At 47.6% G+C, this 26,767-nt stretch overlaps 1 protein-coding gene and 4 non-coding genes across 5 annotated transcripts in view; all 5 read left to right on the top strand.

Moving 5' to 3' along the window:
• Nucleotides 1–26,767, top strand: part of LOC135811291 (DNA-dependent protein kinase catalytic subunit-like) — a 174,372-nt gene that overhangs the window by 62,210 nt on the left and 85,395 nt on the right. Inside the window, exons 37-54 of the mRNA XM_065324508.1 lie at nucleotides 2,287–2,409; nucleotides 3,403–3,494; nucleotides 4,340–4,484; nucleotides 6,173–6,229; nucleotides 6,709–6,883; nucleotides 8,073–8,200; nucleotides 15,985–16,046; nucleotides 17,000–17,138; nucleotides 18,413–18,505; nucleotides 19,281–19,348; nucleotides 19,998–20,100; nucleotides 21,176–21,303; nucleotides 22,773–22,980; nucleotides 23,294–23,475; nucleotides 23,953–24,121; nucleotides 24,544–24,609; nucleotides 25,349–25,430; nucleotides 26,310–26,401. Coding sequence (XP_065180580.1) covers nucleotides 2,287–2,409; nucleotides 3,403–3,494; nucleotides 4,340–4,484; nucleotides 6,173–6,229; nucleotides 6,709–6,883; nucleotides 8,073–8,200; nucleotides 15,985–16,046; nucleotides 17,000–17,138; nucleotides 18,413–18,505; nucleotides 19,281–19,348; nucleotides 19,998–20,100; nucleotides 21,176–21,303; nucleotides 22,773–22,980; nucleotides 23,294–23,475; nucleotides 23,953–24,121; nucleotides 24,544–24,609; nucleotides 25,349–25,430; nucleotides 26,310–26,401 — 2,112 coding nt within the window. The remainder of the gene's footprint in view (nucleotides 1–2,286; nucleotides 2,410–3,402; nucleotides 3,495–4,339; nucleotides 4,485–6,172; nucleotides 6,230–6,708; nucleotides 6,884–8,072; nucleotides 8,201–15,984; nucleotides 16,047–16,999; nucleotides 17,139–18,412; nucleotides 18,506–19,280; nucleotides 19,349–19,997; nucleotides 20,101–21,175; nucleotides 21,304–22,772; nucleotides 22,981–23,293; nucleotides 23,476–23,952; nucleotides 24,122–24,543; nucleotides 24,610–25,348; nucleotides 25,431–26,309; nucleotides 26,402–26,767) is intronic.
• Trnat-agu (transfer RNA threonine (anticodon AGU)) lies at nucleotides 11,568–11,640 on the top strand. Its single transcript has one exon. It is a non-coding gene; the product is annotated as a tRNA-Thr (tRNA).
• On the top strand, nucleotides 13,214–13,286 carry Trnat-agu (transfer RNA threonine (anticodon AGU)). The gene has a single exon. It is a non-coding gene; the product is annotated as a tRNA-Thr (tRNA).
• On the top strand, nucleotides 14,437–14,509 carry Trnat-agu (transfer RNA threonine (anticodon AGU)). Its single transcript has one exon. It is a non-coding gene; the product is annotated as a tRNA-Thr (tRNA).
• Nucleotides 15,798–15,870, top strand: Trnat-agu (transfer RNA threonine (anticodon AGU)). Its single transcript has one exon. It is a non-coding gene; the product is annotated as a tRNA-Thr (tRNA).

Consider the following 26,767-nt stretch of genomic DNA (forward strand, 5'->3'; position numbering starts at 1 on the left):
ATGCTTCGCTGGATTATTGTGCTCAGACTTCAGCAGCGGTGCAAAGAGCTCCGGAACGACGCATCCTCTCAGCTTGAGGCGATCAATGCGGTCTGGTGTAAGCTCATAGAATATTGCTCCCAGATGCCGAACAAACGATTTACCAATGCTGGCCTAGAGCCTAGTAGAGGCCATTTCTGAATCCCAGCTTCGCCGTATGCAACCAGTCCACATTTATGACTCGCACGATCGTACATTCACTGTGCATGTTCGATTTTTTTATTTTTTTCCAAAAAAAATCAAAACGTATGCGTGCGGACGACGCGAAACATAGCTATAAAAAATGATGGCCTTATAGTATTTGTACATGTATATGTGCAGCCGCATTCGTGCCACTTCCAGGGCATCAAGGGCCGTCCAAAATGAGGGGCGCCAAATATGCACTCTGGGTCGGATTTCACCAAGTGGAACTGTAGTATTGGCTGGGTACTATCGTGCTGTCAGGCGACGTCGTCAGAACCAGTACCTACTGCAGTACCAGGCTGACCCAGTACCGTATTTTTCCGGTTGTAAGTCGACCTTCTACGACTAAAAATAGAAGGAGAAAGGGTGGGGGTCGACTTACAACCGGGATTCGACTTATAACCGGGAACTATCAGAGTCTTACAAAAAATGACCTACCCTGCATGCATGAGTGCACCATGTGTACACATGTTTGCCAGTTTATTGGCCTTTTTCAAGGATTGGGACTTTATACCCTCCAATAAGGAATGTTTACATGATTTGTTGATGTGTTAGTTTGTTGATGTGTTAGTAGCAGGGCGTGGTTGGTAGTGCTTCGTTGGGTGAAAACTTTAAAACGCAGAATTGAGACCTCCGGATACGGGGGTCGACCTACTTCCTCCGTATACAAAAACTTCGTGACTTTTTTTGAACGGTGTTTTTGAGCAAGAACCTGCTCGACGAACGGCGCCAAAGGCTGTCATCGACAACCCACGTCCATGTCGAGGTTAGTTTGGTTGATCCCGAACAGATTCTCCACGGACGCCATGCGTGTGAGGACGTTGCCGACAGAAACTCAAGAGTCAAATGAAAAAAACTAACACTTACTACTTATACTAGCTCGAAACTGACACAGTGACGAAGTGTAGCTCGTGGCTAGAACACGGAGTCACGCGGCACTCGCTGCCCTGAAACTGGCCAGGCTCGTTCTTGCGGTGCGCAGCGTGAGAACATAGATTTGTTTCGCTCGCACGGCAAGATGAAACATTTCAGTCGTCGTGCAACTAGCGCAGACTCAGGATTAGAATGTCGATGGCCTGGCTTTCTTCGCCTCTCTCCAGTCAGACGTCTCCTTTGTCGCCAAGGGGAATCGCAGGGACCTCCTCGAAGCCATTGTAGAATGCTTGGGAGGATTATCCTGGCGAGAAAATGCGAAGCGTGTGGATGTGCTTGTACGACTCGTTTCACGGCAGAATGGAGGTCGCGGGTTGGAACAACTGAATATAGTCGACACAGATTCGTACACAGCTCTAGTCTAGAGATAAAGAGGACGTAGTCAAAAGTCCAGAGTCGGATCATCACTGCAGGTGACAAGAATCTGAACGAAATGCGAGCGGAAGCGGCGACTGTTGGCGATGCGGAGTCAGCGTCGTCAGGTGACAATGACATGAGCGACGAAGACTGAAAAAACTCAATCTCATTCGTCTGAGTTGCTTTTTTCTTTGTATATAGCTTGTAAACAGGTTAGACAATGCCACGAGTGTTATTCCGAGTCAAACGGAACAATTCCAGAGCTGTGCGCAGCTTTCAAAAAAAAGTCACGAAGTTTTTGTATACGGAGGAAGTATATTAAACCGGGGTCGACTTACAACCGGTAAAATACGGTATCCTAGAGCAGACACTGATTAGTGAATGATGTTTATGTTCTAGTCTCTACTGTGGTGACTGTTCTAGTCTCCACTGTGGTGAGAGTACCTTTGAGTGGTCATAGAATAGTCTTTTGAGTTACTGCAAACTGCCATATGTATGACGGTGTGTTCTGTCTGTCTTGTCTTTGATAACTCATGCACTCATGCATTCATACACAACTTGAATGCTCGTACTCCTGTGTACACTCTCATGCACAATTACGTGCCCGTGCACGCTCATACTCACGCGCAAACACAAATACGCTCCCACTCCCTCACTCACTCACTCACTTACTTACTCTCACCCTCACTCGCACACTCACTCACTTGTGCACTCGCACACACACTCACTCACGCCTGCACTCACTCGCACACGCACTCGCACACTCCTTGGCAGACGCTACCCTCCAGCGTCTGGTGCACCGAGCTGTTTGAGCTGACGGCACGTTGTGTGTTGCAACCAAACTCAGTCGGATTCGACATGTCGGATATTGAGATTGTCAACCAGCTGCCCGAGGAGGTGAGGGTGGAATGTTTGTTTGTTTGTGTGTATGTTTGTGTGTTTGTATGTTTGTCTGTTTGTCTGTTTGTGTTTGAAATCTTTTATTCTCACGATGGCCTGTGGCCAATAAGAGAAAAAGAATTACAGGCACGGGGATCGGATAAAGAGAGATCAAAGTTTAGCTGCTTGCTGAAATAGTAGCGATGGCAATATGTGTGTTTGTATGTATGTTTGTTTGTTTTGATTAGCTTTATTTTACTTCACCATCGGCGCAGACATTATCTGCCTTCTCACAGGGCGTATTGACACAGTTCCCACGAAATGATGAATGAGACAGAGTCTAGAAACTAGTGATGTGCGTGTTGGTTGTCAAAGAAGGAAATGTGAAGGCAATGGCCGTAGCCATTGCTCCGTCGGATCTACCTGTCTGTCAACAGCCCCGGAGTGCACAGAAACCCTGTCTTTCTACAGAGCTGGGCTGTTGTCTCCATGCATTGTTGTTGGTAGTTACCTTCATTTCCGTATATTATTCCGTGTTTTCAGTACTCGCCAAAGTAAATGATGGAGTTGAAAAAGGATGGTCATTAGAGAGGTTGACAAATTTGCGTAAACCTCCAAATTTCGACATGAGGCGCTGGTCACTCGCGTTGTTTTCCAACGTACAAGCCAAGTAACGAGAGCAGAATATCTTTTCTAAGTGCGCGCAGACTCCATTGCAGCCATTTACACGTCAGGGTTGCTCAATCCAACACTCAACATGTAAACTGGTTTCACCATGATCATAGGCCATGCGCAAACATTTGATGAGCACGTTAATTTTAGTTAGTGACGTATGCAGCGAAGAGACTGTGTTGGGTGTTGAGTTGAGGAACCTTGATGGTCATTATCAGCGAGGCAGGTCAGTGTTTGATGCCACACACACAAACGCGGAGTTTCCACATATTTGGTAGCATGTGTGTTTGTCTCTTCAATCATGCCTGCCCCTGCTTACCGGTACCTATCCTATTGCAGACTACACAACTGTGTACGCTGATGGCACGACACTTGCCACGTGAGAAGCGCACACTGATGACGCGGACAATGGGGAAGCTGCTGGCGACACGGTATGTGCTCCAAACTTGAGCTTGTGACGCTTTGCTCTCTTTTTGTATGCATGCCTGCACATGCACATGCACACACAGACCCATACACATGCCGTGCACACAATCACACTCAGACCCATACACATGCCGTGCGCACACTCACACTCAGACCCATACACATGCCGTGCGCACACTCACACTCAGACCCATACACATGCCGTGCGCACACTCACACACAGACCCATACACATGCCGTGCGCACACTCACACTCAGACACATACACATGCCGTGCGCACACTCACACTCAGACATGCCCATCGCAGAAACAATGATAGCGAACAGCTATGTTAGACATAGCAACTCGTGCTGGGATTACACCATTCAACAGCTTGCAAGGCTGATGAATTGCACACAAACACACACACGCGCGCACACACATGCACGCACACACGCATACACGCACGCACGCATGCACGCACGTACGCACACATGTTCGGTGCATGTGCTCTAACACTCGCATTCATATTACATGCAGGCATAGAAGTCCAACTTAGCCGTAGGCAACCGATTATGCATGTGTGTGTGTGTGTGTGTGTGTGTGTGTGTGTGTGTGTGTGTGTGTGTGTGTGTGTGTGTGTGTGTGTGTGTGTGTGTGTGTGTGTGTGTGTGTGCATGCATGTTTGTGTGTGTATGTGTGTGTGTGTGTGTGTGTGTGTGTGTGTGTGTGTGTGTGTGTGTGTGTGTGTGTGTGTGTGTGTGTGTGTGTCTGTTTGTTCGTTTGCACCTACTGGCATCTGGTTGCTTATTTGTGCATGTGTCTGCATGTGTGCATGTTCCCACTGTACCACTGTCCCACTGTACACAGACGTTTGGACATATCCTCGCAAGTGCTCACAGCCGATCTGAACTCCGATCATAGCCTCGACCACTCTCATCTGAACTGCCTGATCACCGGCTATCGGCAGCTGTTTGAAGCTGGCTTGCTAGAAGACGCACTCTTATCTGGAAAGGTAACTTGCCAGTGTTGACCTACACTCGCTTTGATTGATGTTCAGTGCAGCCTTGTTAGGGAGAACACTGATAGCCTGTGATAGGATAAACTTCAGGTGCACAATAACTTGTGTTTGTTACCCTTATGGCCAGCTCACTGTGTGCTCACTGTGTGCTCACTGTGTGCTCACTGTGTGCTCACTGTGTGCTCACTGTGTGTTCACTGTGTGCTCACTGTGTGCTCACTGTGTGCTCACTGTGTGTTCACTGTGTGCTCACTGTGTGCTCACTGTGTGCTCACTGTGTGCTCGCTGTGTGCTCGCTGTGTGCTCACTGTGTGCTCACTGTGTGCTCACTGTGTGCTCGCTGTGTGCTCGCTGTGTGCTCGCTGTGTGCTCACTGTGTGCTCACTGTGTGCTCACTGTGTGGTCACTGTGTACTTGCATACGGTATGAACGATATGCATTGCTTATTTGGTATTTGTCCTAAGGAGGTGTGCCTGTATTTGATCTTTTCATCAGTTACTGTATCCGATGATTGTGTTTCACAAGAGACGTTTGCATGGCAATTTGATTCCAGTGGATTTCGAGGGTGTGTGCAATCAAAATTGTGTGTGTGTGTGTGTGTGCTTGTATGTGTGTGTGTGTGTGTGTGTGTGTGTGTGTGTGTGTGTGTGTGTGTGTGTGTGTGTGTGTGTGTGTGTGTGTGCTTGTATGTGTGTGTGTGTGTGTGTGTGTGTGTGTGTGTGTGTGTGTGTGTGTGTGTGTGTGTGTGTGTGTGTGTGTGTGTGTGTGTGTGTGTGTGTGTGTGTGTGTGTGTGTGTGTGTGTGTGTGTGTGTGTGTGTGTGTGCTTGTATGTGTGTGTGTGTGTGTGTGTGTGTGTGTGTGTGTGTGTGTGTGTGTGTGTGTGTGTGTGTGTGTGTGTGTGTGTGTGTGTGTGTGTGTGTGTGTGTGCTTGTATGTGTGTGTGTGTGTGTGTGTGTGTGTGTGTGTGTGTGTGTGTGTGTGTGTGTGTGTGTGTGTGTGTGTGTGTGTGTGCTTGTATGTGTGTGTGTGTGTGTGTGTGTGTGTGTGTGTGTGTGTGTGTGTGTGTGTGTGTGCTTGTATGTGTGTGTGTGTGTGTGTGTGTGTGTGTGTGTGTGTGTGTGTGTGTGTGTGTGTGTGTGTGTGTGTGTGTGTGTGTGTGTGTGTGTGTGTGTGTGTGTGTGTGTGTGTGTGTGTGTGTGTGTGTGTGTGTGTGTGTGTGTGTGTGTGTGTGTGTGTGTGTGTGTGTGTGTGTGTGTGTGTGTGTGTGTGTGTGTGTGTGTGTGTGTGTGTGTGTGTGTGTGTGTGTGTGTGTGTGTGTGTGTGTGTGTGTGTGTGTGTGTGTGTGTGTGTGTGTGTGTGTGTGTGTGTGTGTGTGTGTGTGTGTGTGTGTGTGTGTGTGTGTGTGTGTGTGTGTGTGTGTGTGTGTGTGTGTGTGTGTGTGTGTGTGTGTGTGTGTGTGTGTGTGTGTGTGTGTGTGTGTGTGTGTGTGTGTGTGTGTGTGTGTGTGTGTGTGTGTGTGTGTGTGTGTGTGTGTGTGTGTGTGTGTGTGTGTGTGTGTGTGTGTGTGTGTGTGTGTGTGTGTGCGTCTGTGTGTGTGTGTGTGTGTGTGTGTGTGTGGTGTCCGTATTCGCCCCTACTGCTGCTGCTGCTGCTGCTGCTGCTGTTGCTGCCCGTGGTGCAGGGTGTAACTTCTGACGTCTCCCAGCTAGCTCTAGATCTTCTGCTGCTTGTCATGAAGGTAAGGAGGGAGAGAAAGGAAGGGGTGGAGAAGGGGGACAGGAAAGAGATAATTTCATGTCTGATTTGAGTTCTGGGTTTTATTGGAAAGGTGTTTGCTCCCCACACCGGAGCTGGAAAGGTGTTTGCTCCCCATGCACACCAGATCTCACACTTTTCCGCTGACTTGACTTTACACTTGCCACTTGCCGAAGTTGCTACCACTATCTCGCTCTGTATTTTATGTTTTTTTTTGTGTTTTTTTTGTTTTTTTACTGAATACGGCACAGAACCATCATGTATGTTTCATCAAGAGTACATGAAACCCAGAGTGTACAGCTTCTGACTTTTCCTGCATGGGTGTCTGTCACGGCGAAATTCCGGGATAACTAGAACATCATATCTGGTGCAGACCCGAGGCGGGATGTGGCGTAGTGCGTACAACTGAGCTTCAGTTGTGCAGAAAGAGACCTGCTTGAATTTATTTTTATCTACATGCAGACAGTTACACCTGTCGGTATTGATATCGGTGGTATGGACGACTCAGCGTCAACAAGTGGAGGTCATCATCTCTCTCCGCTTTCCAAGTCCCTGTGTAACAACATTCTCCATCTTGTGTTTGTGCTGGGCTTGGATACGGGTGATTTATTGGCCACGTTGACGACTGGACCAGCAGGTATGTGCTCTTCTCTGTGTCTGTGTCTCAGTGTGTGTGTGTGTGGGGGGGGGGGGGTGCATGTGTGTCCATGTGTGTCTGTGTGCAAGTGTGTGTCCCATATGGTGCAGTGGTGTGTGCAGCGATTTCCGATCGAGAGGTTGCGGATTCGATTCCCGACAATTATGGTCATACACGTCTTTCTTCTCTTTCTCACACTCTTCCTGACTTTTCTTTCATTCTCCTGGGTGGTTACCAACAGCCAGTGCATGCCAGAGTATGTGGTGTGGTGTATGTGCGGGAAAAAAATGAAAAAGACCAATAAGTAGGGATTCACTGACCAGAAAAACACCACTTCATAGCTGTGTGGTGTAGACCAGGCTGAATAGTGGCGGTCAATTCTTCAGCCTTGCAAGCTGTTGAATGGTGCAATCCCAGCACAAGCTGCTATGGCTTCTGCTGTAGCATCGCTATCATCGCCTCTGGCGATGGGCGTCAAATGGTCAAATGGTGCAAGCGTGTGTGTGTGTGTGTGTGTATGCGCGTGTGTCTGTGTGTCTGTGTGTGTGTCCTGGGGACTGATGGTGGTGTATTGTACAGTCCATTCAGAAAAAGATGGACTTCTAGCTTTTGGCCATAAATGGGTCAAACTTTGAGTTTTTTTAGAATTTTTTTCTGCAATCCCCTATGGAATCCTCTTCCAATTATGTTTCTGGAGTCTATTTGTCCAAAAAGCAAGCCATAACAAGAATAGGATATCGGCCAGGTTTTGCCCCAGAAGCATTGAATTGGAAAAAACCATCAAAATCCAGGCCGTTTGACCCTGCCTGCAACAGTGCATTGTGGGGTTCGAACCCCAGTTCAGGTACCCATTTTGGACTCTTTTTCAAAGTTCAAATTTCGCAGCACTGCACTGTGTACAATGAAATCACGAAAAATCACCAAATACGGGAGCTCGCGAGAGCCAGGGCCCATCTTTTTCTGAATGCACTGTAGTGGGTGTGAAGTGCCATGTTGCTGGCCTATCTGTTGGTTTCAGCAAGGAGACAAAGTAAAAATGCAACAGGTGCACTGGGCACCCAAGGTACCCAGGGATGAAATTGAGCACTGGCAATCTGCATGTGTGTTCCCTCTGTCTGTGTACGTGTATGCGTACGTGCGTGTGTTTGTGTGTGTCTGGCCGTGTGCGTGCGTGTTTGGGTTACTGCAGAGAGCGTCACACGCAAGAGCATGGTGTTTCTGCAGACTTTCTCCACTACACTATGTACACACTTCACCGAGCAGGCAAAGACCCTCATACCTCTTCTAATGACAAAGGCAGCGGACTACCCCATTCTGGTGAGTCCTGATTAGGGATGTCCAGATTCTGTTTTCATTTTTTTTGCATTTTGGGGTAAATCTACCCCACTTTTGCATTTTCGAATTTTGCCTGTTTCTGCACGGTTTCGACCCAGAAAAGGGCGGTTTTCCTGGCTAATCCCCATTGGCACACATCAATCCAAGCCAAATTCTTCACTGTTTCCATCAAGTAGACCAAAGCGCAGAAGCAAAATAGAAGCAGAAGCAAAATCGAAGCAGAATACGCATGAGGAGACACTGGATCAGGCAGGGCACCCAGTATACAGGTAGTAGAAAGAAACTCTGATCACAAAGGCAACACACTAACCTTGCAAACATACCACAAAAGCTGCCAGAATAGAACATAACGTTTAATACATGTTATCATTGGCATGAGTTTTCGAGATGATGTGACCTACATGTAAACGCTGTCGAGACCTAACAGGTCGAAACAGCTAGCTGTCCGGAGATTCGAGTGTAAATGCATCATACGTGTCTCAAACCACAATCACAAATTCGAAGGAGAAGGAAAGTCTTCTCAGATGCGCACAGCAACTCTGAGGAAGTGTGGACCACATGTAGCTACACATCCATCAGCTCGACATCTTCAGCGTCTGACTTATGGTTGTATTGTAGCATTAGTGATCCCTCGATGTAGTCCTCCAGTGCCTTCGCCTGGTTTTTGCTGAACGAATTTTCCAGCAAGGACAACACACGCTGTGCTGCCGCGGAACTTGGCTGGACAAGGAGACACTTCTTGAGTACAGCCGTCCATATCGGGAACGTGCCTTCATGGGCCTTCCACCACTTGCAGATGCTTACTCGGGTGACATCTTCACAAGCAGCGAGGACATTTGGCAGCTCGGCCTGCATGCCGGCTACATCAGTAGGGGTGACGAACGGGAATGCTGCGATTGCTGCAACGTCCTCTGCGGTTGGGCGAATTGCATCCAGTGAGACGGGGTCGAATAGTCGACATGCCTTAAATGCTTGGAGGCAGCTGTAATGGGAACCACCTTCACCGAACTTGTTGTTGAAATACTCAATTGCAGAAGGTAGGGACACTGGAGAGCAAAGTCCATCCAGGTAGTCTCATGGTTTCCATTGCCAGCAGCGAGACCTCTTGCAACAGCAGATGTTGACGGCAGGTTAAGAGGATTTGCATTGACAAAGAGAGACAATGCCGTTAGCCCTTGGTAGGCCTGTACACACAAGGCACCATCTCCCTCGACGCGGTAAGTGGAATCGGCAAAAGGCCTGCCAAATTTAACAACAACAGCGAGTTGCATCTGGAGCCGGGCCCTTGATTCAAGACCTTGAACCTTTTCTTTCAGTCTCCGCCGGGTCACTGAGGAATCAGACTGAGGGGTAGCAAGAAGAAACTCCACAACATCACCGAACAGATCATGGAGCTGTTCCATGACTTGCCACTTGCTCCACCATCGAGTTTTGCTGTATGATCGGACGGAGACATTTGCTCTAGCCTTCCACTCGAGCCTGCATTTGGGACTGTGCGCAAAGAGCTGCACCCACATGCTGGTGAACAGCTTGGCATCGTCAGCACTGATCTTGTCACCAACGTGGTCCAGGGTGTGAGAAAACACCCGACATCCATTATGTTGGTGTACAAAGCTTTTATAGTCCTCACTGCACAATCGTTCACTGATGCACGATCCCTCATGCTTGCAATGAGGTCATGAGGCTGCACGCTATAGGTCAAAGAGAGAACGCTCAGCAAAGTGTGCGCAACCTGCTCTCCAGACATTGCACAGCCGGCTAACTTTAGCGCTGCCAGTCGCTGCTGCACGTTGAAGTTGTCATCCACAAAGCGGAAAATGATAGCCATAGCCTCGGCAGTGGTAGTTGTGCCGTCAAAGGTGATGGAAATCGGATGGCCAGATATGAATCTCTTGACTAGCTCTCTCTCCTTGTCACGGATAAGCGGCACAAAGTCTGCAAGATGTTGACGACCTGTGAGGCGCTGGCCACCCTCCTCCAATAGACTTATGAAGTGATCAATCTTACTGATTGGTACACCGCCACTCATGAACGTTTTGAGCACCTGGAGACGAAAGACAAGCACGTCATCTGGTAATGTCGACCCGCTGGTTTTATTGGCAGTCAGGTAGGCATTGCCGTCGATCAATGTTTGCTTCCTCTCGCCTGCCCGACTGCGGTTGGCTGACTTGGAGTCTTTGTGCTTCTGTGATATCAGGTGAGTCTTGAGAGTGCTCTTCACCATCGAGACCTCGTGGCTGCAAACAGTGCAGAACAGTCTCCCTGATCGAACATCCAGGCACTCATTTGGAAACTGAGCTATGCGGTATTCTGGGCCACGGTGTTTGGGGGCTGAGCTGATAGATGGAGGCTTGTACCTTCCTTTCGTTTTAGACGTATTGGCACGTCTGCGGCTCAAATCCGAGGACAAGGGTGGACGCAGACGGCTGAGCAAAGATGTTGCTTGAACTGCTGGTTGTGGCCGGTTCCCGCCTCCCTCCTCCTCAGAGTCCTCGCCATCAGAATCGGCTGTTTCAACTACGGTGGTAAGATTGGAAGCCATAGCGGTATATCATCAGACAACAACAGCAGTTAGTACAGGAGAGCAAATGAAAGAAGACTTATAAACGTTGTACTCTTCAAAAAAATTCGTCACCATTTTGTTGTCATGGTAACGAACGCATTTTTTCCGCGGTTTGGCTAAAAAAATTGAATTTTTTAGAAAATTTTAGAAAAGCATAAAAAGACGATATGCATTTCGATAAGATTTGGCCGCATTTTGCATTTCAATTTTTCCACAAAAAACGCGCAGAATCGGGCCAACCCTAGTCGTGATGGCATTGTGATATCACTGTGATGTCATCATGATGTCATGCCAGGACAGATGATGTCTTTCTGGTGTGTGTGTGCTTTGGAGTGGTGTGTGATGTACTGGACACCACTCACATGCATGTAGGTGTAGGGCTGTGTGCTGCTGGTGTCATCCTGAGCGAACATAACGTCATCCCAAGAAGTGGTGATGTTACACTGGGGAATTGATACGAGCTGAATTATGAACATCGATCAGTTGATCAGATGAAAATGCAATTCCAGTTGAAGAAAAGATTTTCTTTCTGTTTCTACTCGCCACGAATGACGGACATTCTGCATCAGGAAGGTCCGTAGGATTTTTGTTCCAAGCTAACTAAGTTTGCTGAACTTTGTGCAGAAAATACGTCCTACATGAACGTTTCGCAGGCACCTTTTGTTGTTGATCACTATTACACTATTGTAGCTGGGGTAGTGTACGCATTGTAATTGCTGTGGTTCAGTGTAGAGCCAGTTGGAGAGCTGGTCAAGTGCCCTGTACTGCATCCATGTGTCCGTGGGTGCCGCCATGGCTTAGGGGTTAAAGCGCCTGTCTAGTAAACAGGAGATCCCCGGTTCGAATCCGGGTGGTGGCTTCTTTTTTTCTTCTTTTTTGGCATTTCCGTTCCATGATTTGGCCAGACACCAGGTGCTCGTAAAAATTCTCAGAGGCTGCGGTTTTATGCACAGCCAAGAGTACATAAGGGCCTGGTCAGACTGCGGCAAATTTTGGTTGCCTGACGAAAAAAGAACAGCGTCCAGAATTTGTATCGCGATCACACTACACATGTGGGGAGAGTGAAAATTCAAACTTCATTTCGAGCGTCAAGTGGTAATCTCCACGAACGACGTCAAATTCCTTCACCTTGGGGATCGCCAACACCTTCAGTGCAATCCTTGCAACCATCCTTATGAGTTTTGTTGTTGTCCGTGGCCAATTAGCTCCTCGATATCGAGATGAAAAATCAGTGATTATCAGCGTCAATGGCATATCAGCGTCAAATCCTGTTTGGAGCGGAAAAGCGTGGTCCGTTCTTGCTTTTTTTTGGAGCGTCAACTCTCGCTTTTGCCGCTCTGGCGGCAAGTTACTATGGAGATTCGGATTATAATCCTAGGATTATTTCGATTTTGCCGCAGTCTGACCAGGCCCTAACCCCCAAGAGTACATAACCCCCAAGAGTACATAAACCCCAAGAGTACATAAACCCCAAGAGTACATAACCCCCAAGAGTACATAACCCCCAAGAGTGTGCACCTCCAGCTACATGTACAGTATTAGGTTTGCGACGGAAGAACTTCACATCACGTGACCAAGCCGTACACATCATTTGCACCCTGTGCATGATAGCTATGCGCAACCCTGCTTTGGGTTCCACTCTCTTCTGGTCACTTTGCACTGTTTGCCGGCGTAACCATTTGAACCATGTCGCGTGATGTGAAGTTCTGCCGTCGCAGTACTGGATAGGAGTTATTCTTCTTTTAGTCGATATCATGTATTAAATTAGGCAAATTTGCTTGTTTGTTCTTCGACTCTGAATAAATAAAAACAAAAAAGTTATGAAGGCAGTTGCACACTCTTGGAGTTCTGCACTCTTGGCCCAACTTGTAAGTTGCTGCTTTATTCTCCGAAGGAGTTTATTTGCTGTCACTGAGTTCCTCCATGACATCAGCCGGTGGAAGTGTTGCTGCTGGTGGCGTGGCTCGATGTACATGAGATCAATGTTCCTTTTACTATAGGTTGTCATGCCGACGTTTGGAAGGTAGCGGGGACGGAATGAGTTGCTCACTTCGACGTAACCCTCGCAGGGAGCATCAGTGTCTGTGGCGAACACGTACAGTCAACTTTGCGTGTAACGACACTCGGCGGGGCATCAGAAAAGTGTCCTTATTCGCGAAGTGTCCTTATACCCGAAGTCTCATTTTATGTGTTACAGTTAGAAGGGACTTTGATCTGGGCATGGAGATTCTGTCGTTATTCGCGAATTGTCGTTATATCCCCAGTCGTTATTGGCAAAGTTGACTGTACAGCTATTAGCATTTAAGGAGTTGGCCGTGGGACGGGCGCTGGTGCTCCTTTCCGTGGATGACATCATCACAGTAGGTGGATCACGATTCACGGAACGGCGGGTCGTGCTAGAGCATAAAGTTCCTGCTGCTGTTTTCGTGTGTGCCGCCATGGCTTAGGGGTTAAAGCGCCTGTCTAGTAAACAGGAGATCCCCGGTTCGAATCCGGGTGGTGGCTTCTTTTTTCTTTTCTTTTTTTAGCGGTGCATTTGTGATGCTTTTTGCTAACGTTCCATAATGGGGTATTCACACGACAGGCAAATCCACTTGCACCGGAAAGTTGCTATGGTATTTTACCTGTGAACAAGAAAAGTGCCTGAAAGTGGCTGAAAAGTGAAAGCGAGCTGGGGGTCCACTTTCACGATAATCGTGGCGTGCACAAGTACATTTACACCAAAAAGCGCGAAACAAGACTTGATTTTTTACGCAGCTCTTTAGAGCATGATAATTATCGTATGTGGGTTTTGAAAATTTGAAATACCCATGGCTACTGGTCGGTAATCGTGGCGTGCATGAGTACATTTACACCAAAAAGCGCGAAACAAGACTTGATTTTTTACGCAGCTCTTTAGAGCATGATAATTATCGTATGTGTGTTTTGAAAATTTGAAATACCCATGGCTACTGGTCGGTGAAGCATTCAAAAATGCAAACGTGCCTGTCGTCAAGTGCATCTGTGTGAATCCACACAGTCACTTTTCTCGTCCGCCACTCCCTGTAAAACGTGCAAGTACCTGTCGTGTGAATACCCCATAAACGTTGTGTAGGTGAAATGCTATCTGTGCTAATGCATACTGCCAGTTGCTGGCATTGTTTTGCATGCAAGCTACATGTACTTCCTCCGGAAGCTAAAATTTTGTGACTTCACGCTTGCTCCGAGAGCACAGATTTGCACTAGTGAAGGGTGAATTCCCTGAAACACTGCAGCATATCAAGTAGACAGTGGTGCTTTTTTGCTTATTTTCTGGGTGGAAGGCGAAGGCAGTTGAACGTGGTCTCCCTATGACAACCATGAGTCAGTCAAGTACCAGTCAGTCGGCAGGTATCGCTAGATTCAACGATAGACCAACTCGCCAGGGGTTCAGGGGCTGATAATCCCCTGGCTCAGGAGGAGAATATTCTTCATAGTCCTCCCCTGGATTATTCTCCCAAGGACCGATCTGTGCAATATCTTATACATAAAAGCAGCCAACTTCATCCACCATGTAAAGACACAAACACAGTACGGATTTTTGATGATAGGTGTGCCACGTCCGGTTTGTCTGCATCTCTGTCACAATCATTGCTCCTACTGTAGTGTTGACATTCCATACAACACATCCGTGGATGCCGCCATGGCTTAGGGGTTAAAGCGCCTGTCTAGTAAACAGGAGATCCCCGGTTCGAATCCGGGTGGTGGCTTCTTTTTTTTATTGCAGCAGTGTTTTGATTTTTGCCGACGTACCGTTCTGAGAGTCTCTGTGGGGAATATTAAATCTACTTTTTGTAATAATTATGACCGGAGATTCTGCTCAAGGTTGTGAAATTGGTTTGGATGTGTATAATATGCTGACCCCTTTGTTACGGTACTCTGGCATTATCTGGGAGGCGCTAGGTGGACTTTTGGCTGGAGTAGGAAGAGCGCTAAATGCTGAGTCTATTTTGCAGCTCGGTGTGCGTGAATGGGAGGGACGTTTGGGTTTCTGAAAATCATGCTGGTTTATGGTTCATGCTGGCTTGTATGTAAAAGGTGGATAAACGAGCGATGGATTAGCGAGAGCTAGATGAACGAGTTCTGGATTAGCGAGTGCTGGAGTAGCAAGTACTGAACTATCAAGTGACCTGGGTCAATGAGTGCTGAATTAGCATGCGACTACGGCCACTGCATATTCTGCTATTGCACTGAGACTCCATGCATGCTGGTGTTTTTCATTGCCTAGCATGTCAGCAAGGATAGCATGTGCATTTCCCCTCACTCTCTATGAGCAGGCGGTAACCTTAGGACCTTTGGTCACACTGGGTACCTGCTGCATGGTGCCACGACTACACAAGCTGAGGCAATCGACCCTAATCAGTCACACTACGCATTGAAGCGGGCCTTGCAGCGCCCCATGTGCATGTATGTAGTTGTGACGAGAGTGATTGTGGTATCTCTTTAGTGAAGGTCAGGTAAACGAGAACACCTGCCTTGAATGTACCGGTAGCAAGAGTACATGAAAACCAGAGTGTGCAGCTTGGGGCCTTCTCTGCTGTCTCTGTCTGTCACGGCGGAATTCCGTGATTACATCTTATTTGGTGCAGATCTAAGGCGGGAAATGGCGTAGTGCGTACAACTGAGCTGCAGTTGTGCAGAAAGAGACCTGCTTGAATCCTGTTTGTACGCACTACATCACTAAAATGATGTAATCACGGAATTTCGCCGTGACAGCAACCCATCCGAGCTGCACACTCTGGTTTTCATGTACTCTTGCCGGTAGTGAGACATGATGCAAAAGCCACAAGGTGTGTGCCTTGCAAGATTCTAAGCCGCCAAGCGCAGTCGCCAGAAATGCATGATGTTGAAAGGTCGTATTCGTGCTGCGAAGACACGGTTTGACGCGGACCTTAGTTGGTCGGTGTGCACTGACTTTGGATTACGATGGGGAAATCACCCCAAGACTAAATGGTGAAAACTGTTAGTCGAGGAACTCCATACAACACATCCGTGGGTGCCGCCATGGCTTAGGGGTTAAAGCGCCTGTCTAGTAAACAGGAGATCCCCGGTTCGAATCCGGGTGGTGGCTTCTTTTTCTTTCTTTTTTGCATTGCTTCTGGCCCTGCTGTAAAGGGTAACAACTATGGGCCACCTGTCCCAATACCGCTATTGCGTGTGTATTGTTTGTTTGGTTTGCCATCAGATTGGTAGTATTCTACTGGCTGTGTTGGATCATGTCAGTCTCAACCGTGCACTGCGAAAGAAGTGAGTACTGGTACCCAGCGTTGGATTACACTCAGCTGTGTGTAGAGTGTAGTGTGACCTTGTAGTGCGCATGTGCCCCTGCTATTCCATCTCTCTCTCTCTCTCTCTCTCTCTCTCTCTTTCTCTCTCTCTCTCTCTTTCTCTCTCTCTCTCTCTCTCTCTCTCTCTCTCTCTCTCTCCCTCTCCCACTCCCTCTTTCTCACTCTCACTGTAAAGGAAATGCTTCTCCCCCTGGCCCCCGCCACACAACAACGCAAACTCTTGATTGTATCTTCAATACTCTTATATTATACCAAGAAATGACGAGGGCGCAGGAGGAGAGAGACCAACTTGGTGAAGGGACAAAAAGGACAACGGGAGGACTCCCGGGAAAAGACTCTCGAAAAGACTCCAGAAAAGACTCCAGAAAAGACTCCAGAAAAGACTCCAGAAAAGACTCCAGAAAAGACTCCAGAAAAGACTCCAGAAAAGACTCCAAGAAACAACAACGAACATGCAGTAATAAGCCGACGACAACTCGAGACGACCAATCAGGGACGAATACGTACAGAACACATGACCAAGACCAAGACAACCAGACCACGGACGAATCACACATGACTCTCATTCCCAGACCAAACTAGCACTGCGCATGTACAGCATTCACTTGACAGTCACTCTCACACAGACGGAAGCACATCCTCACACTCTGACAACGCGTACTCTTGCATGCACCACATACCATAAACGTCACACATCACACCATACTCGCGCGTACACTTAGACCATATATGACATCAGACACTGGACTCCACAAGACAAGAACCAAATACAACGACATGCGTAAATCATAGTTGTAATACAAATTCGTAACATCACTCTCACTCTCCCTCTACCTCTACCTCTCCCTCTCCCTCTCTGTACCAACATTATTTCCTGTCCTTGCACTCATATTCATATTGTCTCGCCTGCAGACACTCATCAAATCTCTGTGGCTGGTTGCTGCGAGACTGGAGCAAGCTGGAGCAGTGGTGGAATGCTGAGAACGGAGCTGCAGACACCAGGCAGATGGCAGTGGTGCTACTCGGACGAATGCTGTCTCTAGACGCTGCGGTGAGATCCGCAATTCAATTCAGGGGCGGATTCAGAGATCTCTACAGGAGGGAGGAGGGAGGGGGAGATCAGTCAGGCGTTGCAGCCTGCACATTTCTCGTGCTTATGGCCATTCACTCAAGCCTCATCACTGTTTGACCTTAGCTGGGGTGAGAATGACTTCGTGGAACAAGTGGCAGCGCTTGGAGAAACATCGAGGGGTCAGCAAACTAAATGCCTGCAACAGCGATAAAATTTGTCGCTCTGGCTGAGACACTCAGTACGACTCGTACATGATTGTACCTGCAAGAGCCGTGTAGACTCTACACGAAGTGCTAGCGCTAGTGATGCACGCGCAGGTGCCGTACCACGGTATACCAGTGATGCTGAAAAACAGGGCGCGCTGGACGCGATAGTACACTTACCTGAGCTGCATGAGCTGTGACCAAACAGCTAAAATAAATGGGCATGCCACGGCTAAAAAAAGTTCATTTCAAGATCGAGGTGATTACGCCGACGGTAATCAACCGACCTCGCAACGATCGTGTATTCTTACTAGGCTTCGTTGGTGGTGAAGTAGAAATCATCCAGAGCTAACAGACGACAAGCATAGCAGCTCTTGTCCTGTGGAGAAAGTCAAAGCGTTTGAGATGAGGCGCGACCAACTTTCAACCTTCCTTGAAATATTTCGGAACAATATTTTTGCGTCCATTGACATCAGCGACGACGAGGACTTCATCTCTGCATGAAAACTCTCAGTCCAACTGTCCTGGAACGTTACTCTAGTCTTCAGACTATCATACTGTGTAATAAGTTTTGAATGGCTTAGCTTATGGAGTTGTCAGTAACAAGTGACAAGTCACTAGTCAAACTGCGACAATTTCGATGACGCGGAGGAAGTACACGTACATGCATAATGGTTTCCAGTAGTACATTGCGAATTTTAGGGAAACCCCCGGAACCCCCACCCCTGGATCCGCCCCAGCAATTCATGTTGAGCAACATCTGTTAGCGTAATCCTGATCCCAGCTGACGAGCACACGGTGTTACTGAGGTATTGTGTAGTAAATGACCAATGTCACTACTGCTTTCCAGCCCCATTCCATCTACATGTACACATGCCGGTGTCTGCCTGCAGTCCCCGACTGTCACATGTTGGGTATGAACGGATGTGTGTGTGCGCGTGCGTGTATGTGTCCACATGTGGACATGTGTGCTTGTGCGTGTGTGTGTGTGTGTGTGTGTGTGTGTGTGTGTGTGTGTGTGTGTGTGTGTGTGTGTGTGCGTGTATCCAGGCTGTCTTGTCGCCGACTAAGGCCGGTTTCAAGGACATGTACTCTATGTACACATCATTGCTGACGGAGAAATCACTGACACTGACATTCAAGGTATATGTACCACAGCACTGTTCATGGTCTAGTCCACCAGAGTATGATGAATCCACAGCACAGTCCAGGGTCTAGTCCACCAGAGTATGATGAATCCACAGCACAGTCCAGGGTCTAGTCCACCAGAGTACTGTAATTTCACAAATTTTCTGTGCATCTGGTTCATACCTAAAATTTCAACACGCCAAACAAACACTAACACACATACTAGTAATCCAATAGGGAACTGCTTCTCTGTACCTAAAATTTCTGTTCACCTAACCTGGCCTTTTGCCCTCATACCGAAAATATTGAGCACCTACAATTTCTGAAAGTAGAGTATTATGAATCATCATGGGTACCAGTACCAATATGTACTCTATCTTCGGCAATGCTGCCCGATGTGCATAGTGGTTTGCGAGCCCTGATTTTCACCGAATTTGAAAAAAAAGAATCCACGCAAAAGCCCTGAAATGATGCGGGTGCTCGTGTCAGGCAGGCGCTGGTCAGAGATCGGGCCCCAATATCCGAGAATGATGATTCGATGATTGTAATTTTCAGCTTTTGGGGAGGTTGGCCTCATGCCTTCTTGCCGCTGAAATTTTCCCTTACCTGACTAATGACCGCCCAGAATGCACACTGCTCTAAATTATTTGTTTGCAACTTGATATCTGACCACATTGTACACTGCAGGGTGTGTGGTGGTGGTGGGGGGATAACAGGCAAAACTAACTTTTGATGCATTCTCTTACTTTCATACGTTGGTATTCTTGAATTTTGTTGTCGTCATTCCCAGACTTCTCTCTTGGAGTTGCTGTCACATTTCGCCACGCTGCAGCAAAGCGGGTGTGTCTCCCAACTCAAGTAAGACATGCCGAGCGTTGTGTCTTGAGCTTTTTTTATCTGCATGGATACCTGCATCAATACGTGTGTGGGCTGATATTCGTGTACAGCTGACCTTGCGAATAGCGACCGTCGATCTTGCATGAGAAACGTGCTGTTATTCGTGAGTTCCTGTTATTCATGAGTTTCTGTAATTCGTGAGGGTGAAAGTCTGCAGTCAAATGGTAACTGTGGAATCTCTCAAAACATGTCCCTTTCCATGAAACAAGTCGGTTTGAGTTGATACGACTAATTTGAAAAAAATCAGATTTTTCATGAAAATGGCCCGGCCAACCACGTGCATCTGGCCTCGCCATTTTCATGAAAAATCTGATTTTTTTCAAATAAGTCTGTAGATTGTGTCGTCGTTGTTATCCGTGAGTTGTTATCCGTGAGTTGTTATCCGTGAGTTGTTATCCGTGAGTTGTTATCCGTGAGTTGTTATCCGTGAGTTGTTATCCGGGAGTTGTTATCCGTGAGTTGTTATCCGTGAGTTGTTATGCGTGAGTTGTTCTACCCGAGGTCATTATTCATGAGGTGGGTAGTCTGCAGTCGAATGGTCAAATGGTCCTTTTTCATCATAATGGTCACTCGTTGTGTGTGTGTGTGTGTATGTTTGTGTTCTGCCCAGGACATGTCTGAATCGTCTTGTCACAGAGTGCTTTCCCCTGTCGTCGTCCGAGTATCTAAAGGGCTCGCCGAAACACAACGAGTACATCGCCGCGATTGACAAGGTATTTGTACTTATTTTTTGTAGTTGTATTTATTGATTCTCCACGGGCCTTAGCGTAAATCGGGGGAGTCTCTCTTGTATCTTCTCCTGTTACTCAATCCCCTTTTTGCGGTAGTGAATTTGAATGTATCACACGACGATCGTTTCGCCGTGTTGTTCATGACGGCTCTTCAGGTGTGCATTAAGAACTCAGATGGTGAGCCAAGGAAACAAATTGTAAATGGACCACTTGCCATTTGTACAGATCCACGAAATCCTGTAGAATCCCGTAGACCCGGAAGGGTGTTGAATGTGCAGGACCCTATTGTGTTTTCTGCTATTTCCACTAAGAAATGGGGCCTGAAGGCATTTCATACGAAAAACTTTTCTGACAAAGATCTAGCTAGTCATTAGTTCTAACCAAAGTGAAGAAGGTGGAAAAGCGATTGCTGGTCATTGAATTATGACGCGAAAATTGGTCAAATGCGCATGCATAGCACACATTCAACACCCTTCCGGGTCTACGGGATTTTACGGGATTTCGTGGATCTGTACAAATGGCAAGTGGGGGTCCATTGTGATCGATCGCATAACCTGTGCCCATATTTTTCCATGTTACAATTTGAATGTAGCGTTTGGTTATAACTGCATTTAGTGTATATCTAGCTATGCGACAGGCAGGCATAGTGGGATGGTCTAAGACCATGATTGAGAAACAGAGGGTACCAGGTTCAAGTCCTGCTTGGAAGCGGAAGGATTTTTTCCAGCCGTGCTGCGACCCACAGTTAATTGGGAACTCGTGGCCTGGCACGAGGGAAACATGGATGCAGTGAATGGGATTTCGGTCTTTGACCACTTTGTGGTGGGTCTGATCTACTCACCTCCCACCGCTTAGGAGCTGCATCTGCGCCTTGATCCAAGAGGGTGGTGGCGTTCCTGCGGATGCGGAAAACTGGGCCTTTGGCCGAGTCTCACGCGAACCGTGAATTTTTTTTTTTTTTAGCTATGCGACTTGTTCTAAAAGTTGACTGTCCGTTTCTCTATGCTCATGTCCACGTATGGCTGTTTGCGGGTACGGCGGCCGTTTGCGTTTTCAGATCCTATCCGCACTGGTGAAGTCCGGTAGCGTTATGCTACTGGAGCTGTTGGTAACTATAATTGGTCGTGAAGAGGAGCATGCGCACGAGGAGGCCGTGCAGCAAGCGCTGGCTGCATTTGCACAGAGGTCAGTCATAACACACTGATGTACTAGGATTGTACTGTTGCATTCGTGAACTGTGTCTTGGCTGCCGACTTCCGCAGCTTCACGAGCTCGATCTCCCGCTCCAAACGGCATTCCCCTGATGATGCCATTCTCAGGCGAGGACCACTGAATACTAACCTAACTACGACAAACCAGCCTCTGCTACCTAAATATGTCTAGACGGCTACAGATCATGCACCTCGGCGAGGATCGACACTCTCATGGCTAGGACTTGATGTGGTGTTGGCTCGACGAGCACTGAATTACTTGATTGTACTACACTACATGCATGATACGAAGAAGAACAAGAAACTATAAATACAACCGAAACTGTATCGCTTCGAACAGAGAACACACTAAAACGGAAAAGCACCAAAGGCAAAAGGCAAGATAAGCAGCAGACTAGAACACGTCCAGAAAAGGAAGCTACCGGTACTGTACAGCAGTGAGCTAGCCAATCATAAATACGGGATCGTGAATGTGCGTGCGCGAGTACGACTGCCAGTCTGAGTACGGCACACACAGACATAAAAGGTTGAGTCCAACCAAAAGGAGTCCAGACGAGGCAATCCACAGCACAAGCAGTGTAACCAGAACTACTAAAAAGGACCCAGGTGACATTACCGCAAGACACAGATGCTGACCAGCCAATAATACACATGGACATAATACCAAAACTAGAGCCGTTGCCAGCCGGACTGGGCTAAAACACTAAATCCCCAATGCTGTGGAAAAGGCCTCATCACCATACTCTAAATCAAAGGAAAGTGGATTTTGGACTAGCGTGTATATACATTTGTCAACGCTAAACCCGGCCTAAACCTGCAAAACTCGGCCAAAAAATTAACTTCGTTAGAGTTCGTTTGGGAGAAAAGATCTCATATATATTCTAATTGGAATAGCATTCCACAGTGAGTGCGTTCGATTACACACTTGAATCGATTTATGAATCCATTCGCATGCATTCAAGTCGTTCGATTTTCATGTAATGAGCCCTGGAATCGATTCGGAATCCGTTCATTCCATTCACATGGGGTGATGTGAATAGCGCGAATCGATTCGTAAATCGATTCATGAATCGATTCGCGTGCATAATCGAACGCACTCACTGCATGGCCAAAGACCATTTTGAAAAAGGTCAACCTCTGACCCAAAAGGATCATCTTTCTACTGACCGGGCTATTAGCACATGTTGAGACGAAGCCAGTTGAAAATCTGATGAGGCCTTTCGTACCACTACTTCTCAAATCATTTTCAACTGGCTTCGTCTCTTCGTGTGCTAATATGTTTCCCTCCGACCCAGTTTCTATTTGACTGGGCTATACGGGTATATAGGTGGATGTGCTTCTGTTCACTTTCATCATCCACCAACGTTTCGTGGCATACCATCACATCAAGCCGGTACCTTTTTCTTCGTTGTTTCCTGACTCTGTTGTCTCTCTTGTGTTCAGGACGTCGGCATCAAAGGCGTGCGATGCCATCACCGTCTTATTCAACATTTTCCTCTCGGAAGACGACTACCGCTCGGACGTGCGCCAGTCTGTTGGCCTGCGTATGTGCTTGCCACTGCTGAAAGCAAGCAGCAAGGAAGTTGTGAAGGACTTCTTCATCAAGCACATTGCCGCTATCATGAGAGTGTTGGAGGCAAAGATCAGCAAGGTATGTTGAATATTACACAGCAACATATTCCTGTACATGTAGATGCACATACACTTTGCACTCTGATGCATTGGTTGCGTGTGCACAACCTCTCTGTACTCTGGTGTATTGTTTGTGATTCTTCCTCCTTGTTTTTGTGTGTTTTGGGGGGGGGGGGGTGCGTGCGTGCGTGTGTGCATGCGTTTGTGTGTTTTGTGTGTGTGTGTGTGTGCGTCCGTGCGCACATGCGTGCGCGTGTGTGTGTGTGTCTGTGTGTGTGTGTGTGTGTGTACGTGCATGCACCATGACCGCGCACGTTCCATGTACTCTTTAGACCACAGAGAGTGTGTTCCGCTCACACCTCGTCTCCAAGATTGTCTCCTACTACTTGCTGGAGTTACTCTATTCTCGTCTGACCGTTGATGAGCTCAACACGACCAAGAGTGAAGTGGTGAAAGCATTCTTGAATGGAGACGCCGTCAGCAAGGGAAACGAGCTCACTGTCAAGATCACAAAGTACGTGTACGCGCACATTCTGATGCTCTCATGTGTGCAATTGTATCAATAAGGACCAGTTTACCTGTGCTCTGTTGGGCTGGCCGCTAATGCACAGGGTTTCAATGCATTGTGTTGTGTGTAAGACTGTCAATGCAGTTCACAGGGGTTTCAATGTACTGTTTTGTATTGTGTTATGTGTGTAGGACTGCTGATGCAGCTCACAGGGTTTTAATGTACTGTTTTGTATTGTGTTATGTGTGTAGGACTGCTGATGCAGCTCACAGGGTTTTAATGTACTGTATTGTATTGTACGGAATAGCGCGAGCTCCAGTGTGGGAGCAAACCCATTCCTATTGTATTGTATTGTATTGTATTGTAGTGTGTGTTGTGTATTGTGTGTAGGACTGCCCATGCAGCTCGCAGTGTTTTAAGTGTTGTATTGAATTCTTTATTCTCACGATGTATTCCATTGTGTATTGTGTTCTGTGTGTATAGGACTGCCAATGCAGCTCGCAGTGAGGACATGCGTGGTGAGACGGTGCTGCTGGAGTTACGGCGTCAGTACCATTGTGCTGCTCATCGTTGTCTGGTTGCCATTATCATGTGCACGCAGACCAAACAGCAGTTCTATCATGTCTTCCTTTTCAAAGAGGATAGAGCAAAGGTGGGTGGTGACTGCTAGTAATGTACATTGTGACGTTTTTGTTTGCTGCTGCTGCTGGTGTGTGTGTGTGTGTGTGTGTGTTTGTGTGTGTGTGTGTGTGTGTGTGTGTGTGTTTGTGTGTGTGTGTGTGTGTGTGTGTGTGTGTGTTTGTGTGTGTGTGTGTGTGTGTGTGTGTGTGTGTGTGTGTGTGTGTGTGTGTTTGTGTTTGGGGAGGGGAGGGTTGTTTTGTGTGGCTGAAGCCTTAGAGTATTTGGGGAGAAGGGGGAGGGAAAGGGGAAGGGGGAGGGGAAGGGGAGGGGAAGGGGAGGGGAAGGGGAGGGGAAGGGGGGGGGCTATTTATGTGTGTGTGTTGGTAAGCAGGGGGCACCTGCAATCTGTGGTTGTGTTTTTACACTTGCAAGCCTGTTTGTGATCTACCACAGAATCAACTTGTCTGGGACAATATTATCGATGTCGGTCGTCAGTATGATTTCTCACTAGAGATGGAGGTAAGGAAGAGATAAACGTGTTCTGTTTGACCACTCATGCTCTGCCATGCGCTTGCTGATAGCTAAGAATGGTTTGAAAGTTGGTCCAGTCAAATTCTGGCCAGCCAGGCTGACAGCTGTAATGTATTTGTGTGCGTGTACATATACGACACACAGGCAGTCTCTCCCGCTGTTGCTGCTGCTGCTGCTGCTGTTGTCTAATGGTCGCCCTTTGGCATGACACTCGGAGTAACAAGTAATAACTTGTTTCATTTTGTCCTCAGTGTACATGTTCATGGCTGTGCATGATTTTTTAGTTTGACAGCATATTACAAGGTGGTGGAACACCGTGTTCGTAATATGCTGTCAAACTAAAAAATCGTGTTACAACAACACTAGGTTTATCTAATACCATGACTGTACATGTGTATGTATGTGGATGACCTGCGGTATAGCTGCTGCTGCTGCTGCTGCTGCTGCTGCTGCTGCTGCTGCTGCTGCTGCTGCTGCTGCTGCTGCTGCTGCTGCTGCTGCTGCTGCTGCTGCTGCTGCTGCTGCTGCTGCTGCTGCTGCTGCTGCTGCTGCTGCTGCTGTCTGATGGTCTCCCTTGGCATGAAACTCGGAGTAACAACTAGTAACTTGTTTCACATAGCTCACACATTAATTTTAGTGATGTCGTATGTGTGTTGTGCTGATGTATGTGTTGTGCTGACGTATGTGTTGTGCATGCACGCACTGTGATTATGTCGTTCGCTGGCAGGCTCCAGTGGCAAAGAAAGCCACCAGTCGACTCACCGTCATTCGACAGAAGCGCGTTGAGCAGAGCAGCGGTCTTGGACAGGGTAAGTGTTGTCTGTCCTACCCCATACACACATACACACCACACACACATACACACCACACACACCATACACACCATGCACACCATACACAAACATAAGTGGGTATACCCAGGTTTCAACAGTGCTCAACACCACAATGGCGGAGCGTAACCACAAAGGTCAAAAAGAATGGTTCCACCAATTATATATACATACGTTGTAACGCTGCGTTTCATGCACGTAGCTAAATGCTAAGGCAATCATCAGACAACAGATATACACATATATACACACCATACACAGCATACACAGCATACACAGCATACACAGCATACACAGCATACACAGACTTACACAGACATGCAAAAGTCACAAAGGAGACTTGCAGAGTGTGTCGCAACTCCGAGTTTCTTGCACATTGCAAACATCATGCGACTTGTGACAATTTCAGTAGGACTTGGCCAATATAAAGCACTGTTTGGTGATTGTGGGACTTAGACCTATAGATATTCACTCAGAAATATGCTCCACAAGTACTCACATCCGCGGACAGCAGCTGCTTCACGCTGTACGGGACTGCACTGTATGATAGCGTGTGACCATCTAATGAGGTTATCGTCCTCGTGTGCATGCAACAGCTTGTCGAAATAGTCTTTCATGTTGGGGTCACGCCAATCCGACTCACCTGCTTCACTCCATCATAGTTTTTTGGACTGGATCAAGTGCAGGTTTGTCATTTTTATGGTCACCGACACACCTTTCTGTGCGTGTGCGTGTGTGCGTGCATGCGTGCGTGCGTGTGTGGGGGTGTGTGTACGTACGTACGTACGTGTGTGTGCGTGTGTGCGTGCGTGCGTGTGGTGTGTTTGCGCGCTTCATGTGTTCACCACTCATTGTTAGCTTTCCTGCCACGCTACATAGCATCGCAGTACTTGGCTGACAGTAGCCTGGGAGACGAGGTCAGCCAGTATGACTTCACAAAGACATCACAGGTAACTGCCTATATGTACAGGTGTGCAATGTGTAGCACTATAAGGGCGCGTTCAGACTACCGATGAAAAGTGACGGAATGGAAAAGTTTCCGAGGTGATTTGATCACGTGACGTTACTGGCACGCTACCGGCGGAAAAGTTTTACTGCCGCGGCTGCTGTGGCAGTAGAACTTTTCCGGCAGTAAAAAGAGTGCTCAGTCTGGGAAAAAGGGAAAATCCCTTCTCAGTGCCGCGGTGAGAACTGCAAAACTTACGTACCGGTAACGTTAGTTTATCGGTAGTGTGAATGTCCTTCACGGTTTATCGCCTTTCACGGTTTGACAGGATTCACGGTAGTCTGAACGCGCCCTAACCAAGAGTTCATAA

This window comes from Sycon ciliatum, chromosome 3 (assembly GCF_964019385.1).
Source record: "Sycon ciliatum chromosome 3, ocSycCili1.1, whole genome shotgun sequence".
NCBI lineage: Eukaryota > Metazoa > Porifera > Calcarea > Leucosolenida > Sycettidae > Sycon > Sycon ciliatum.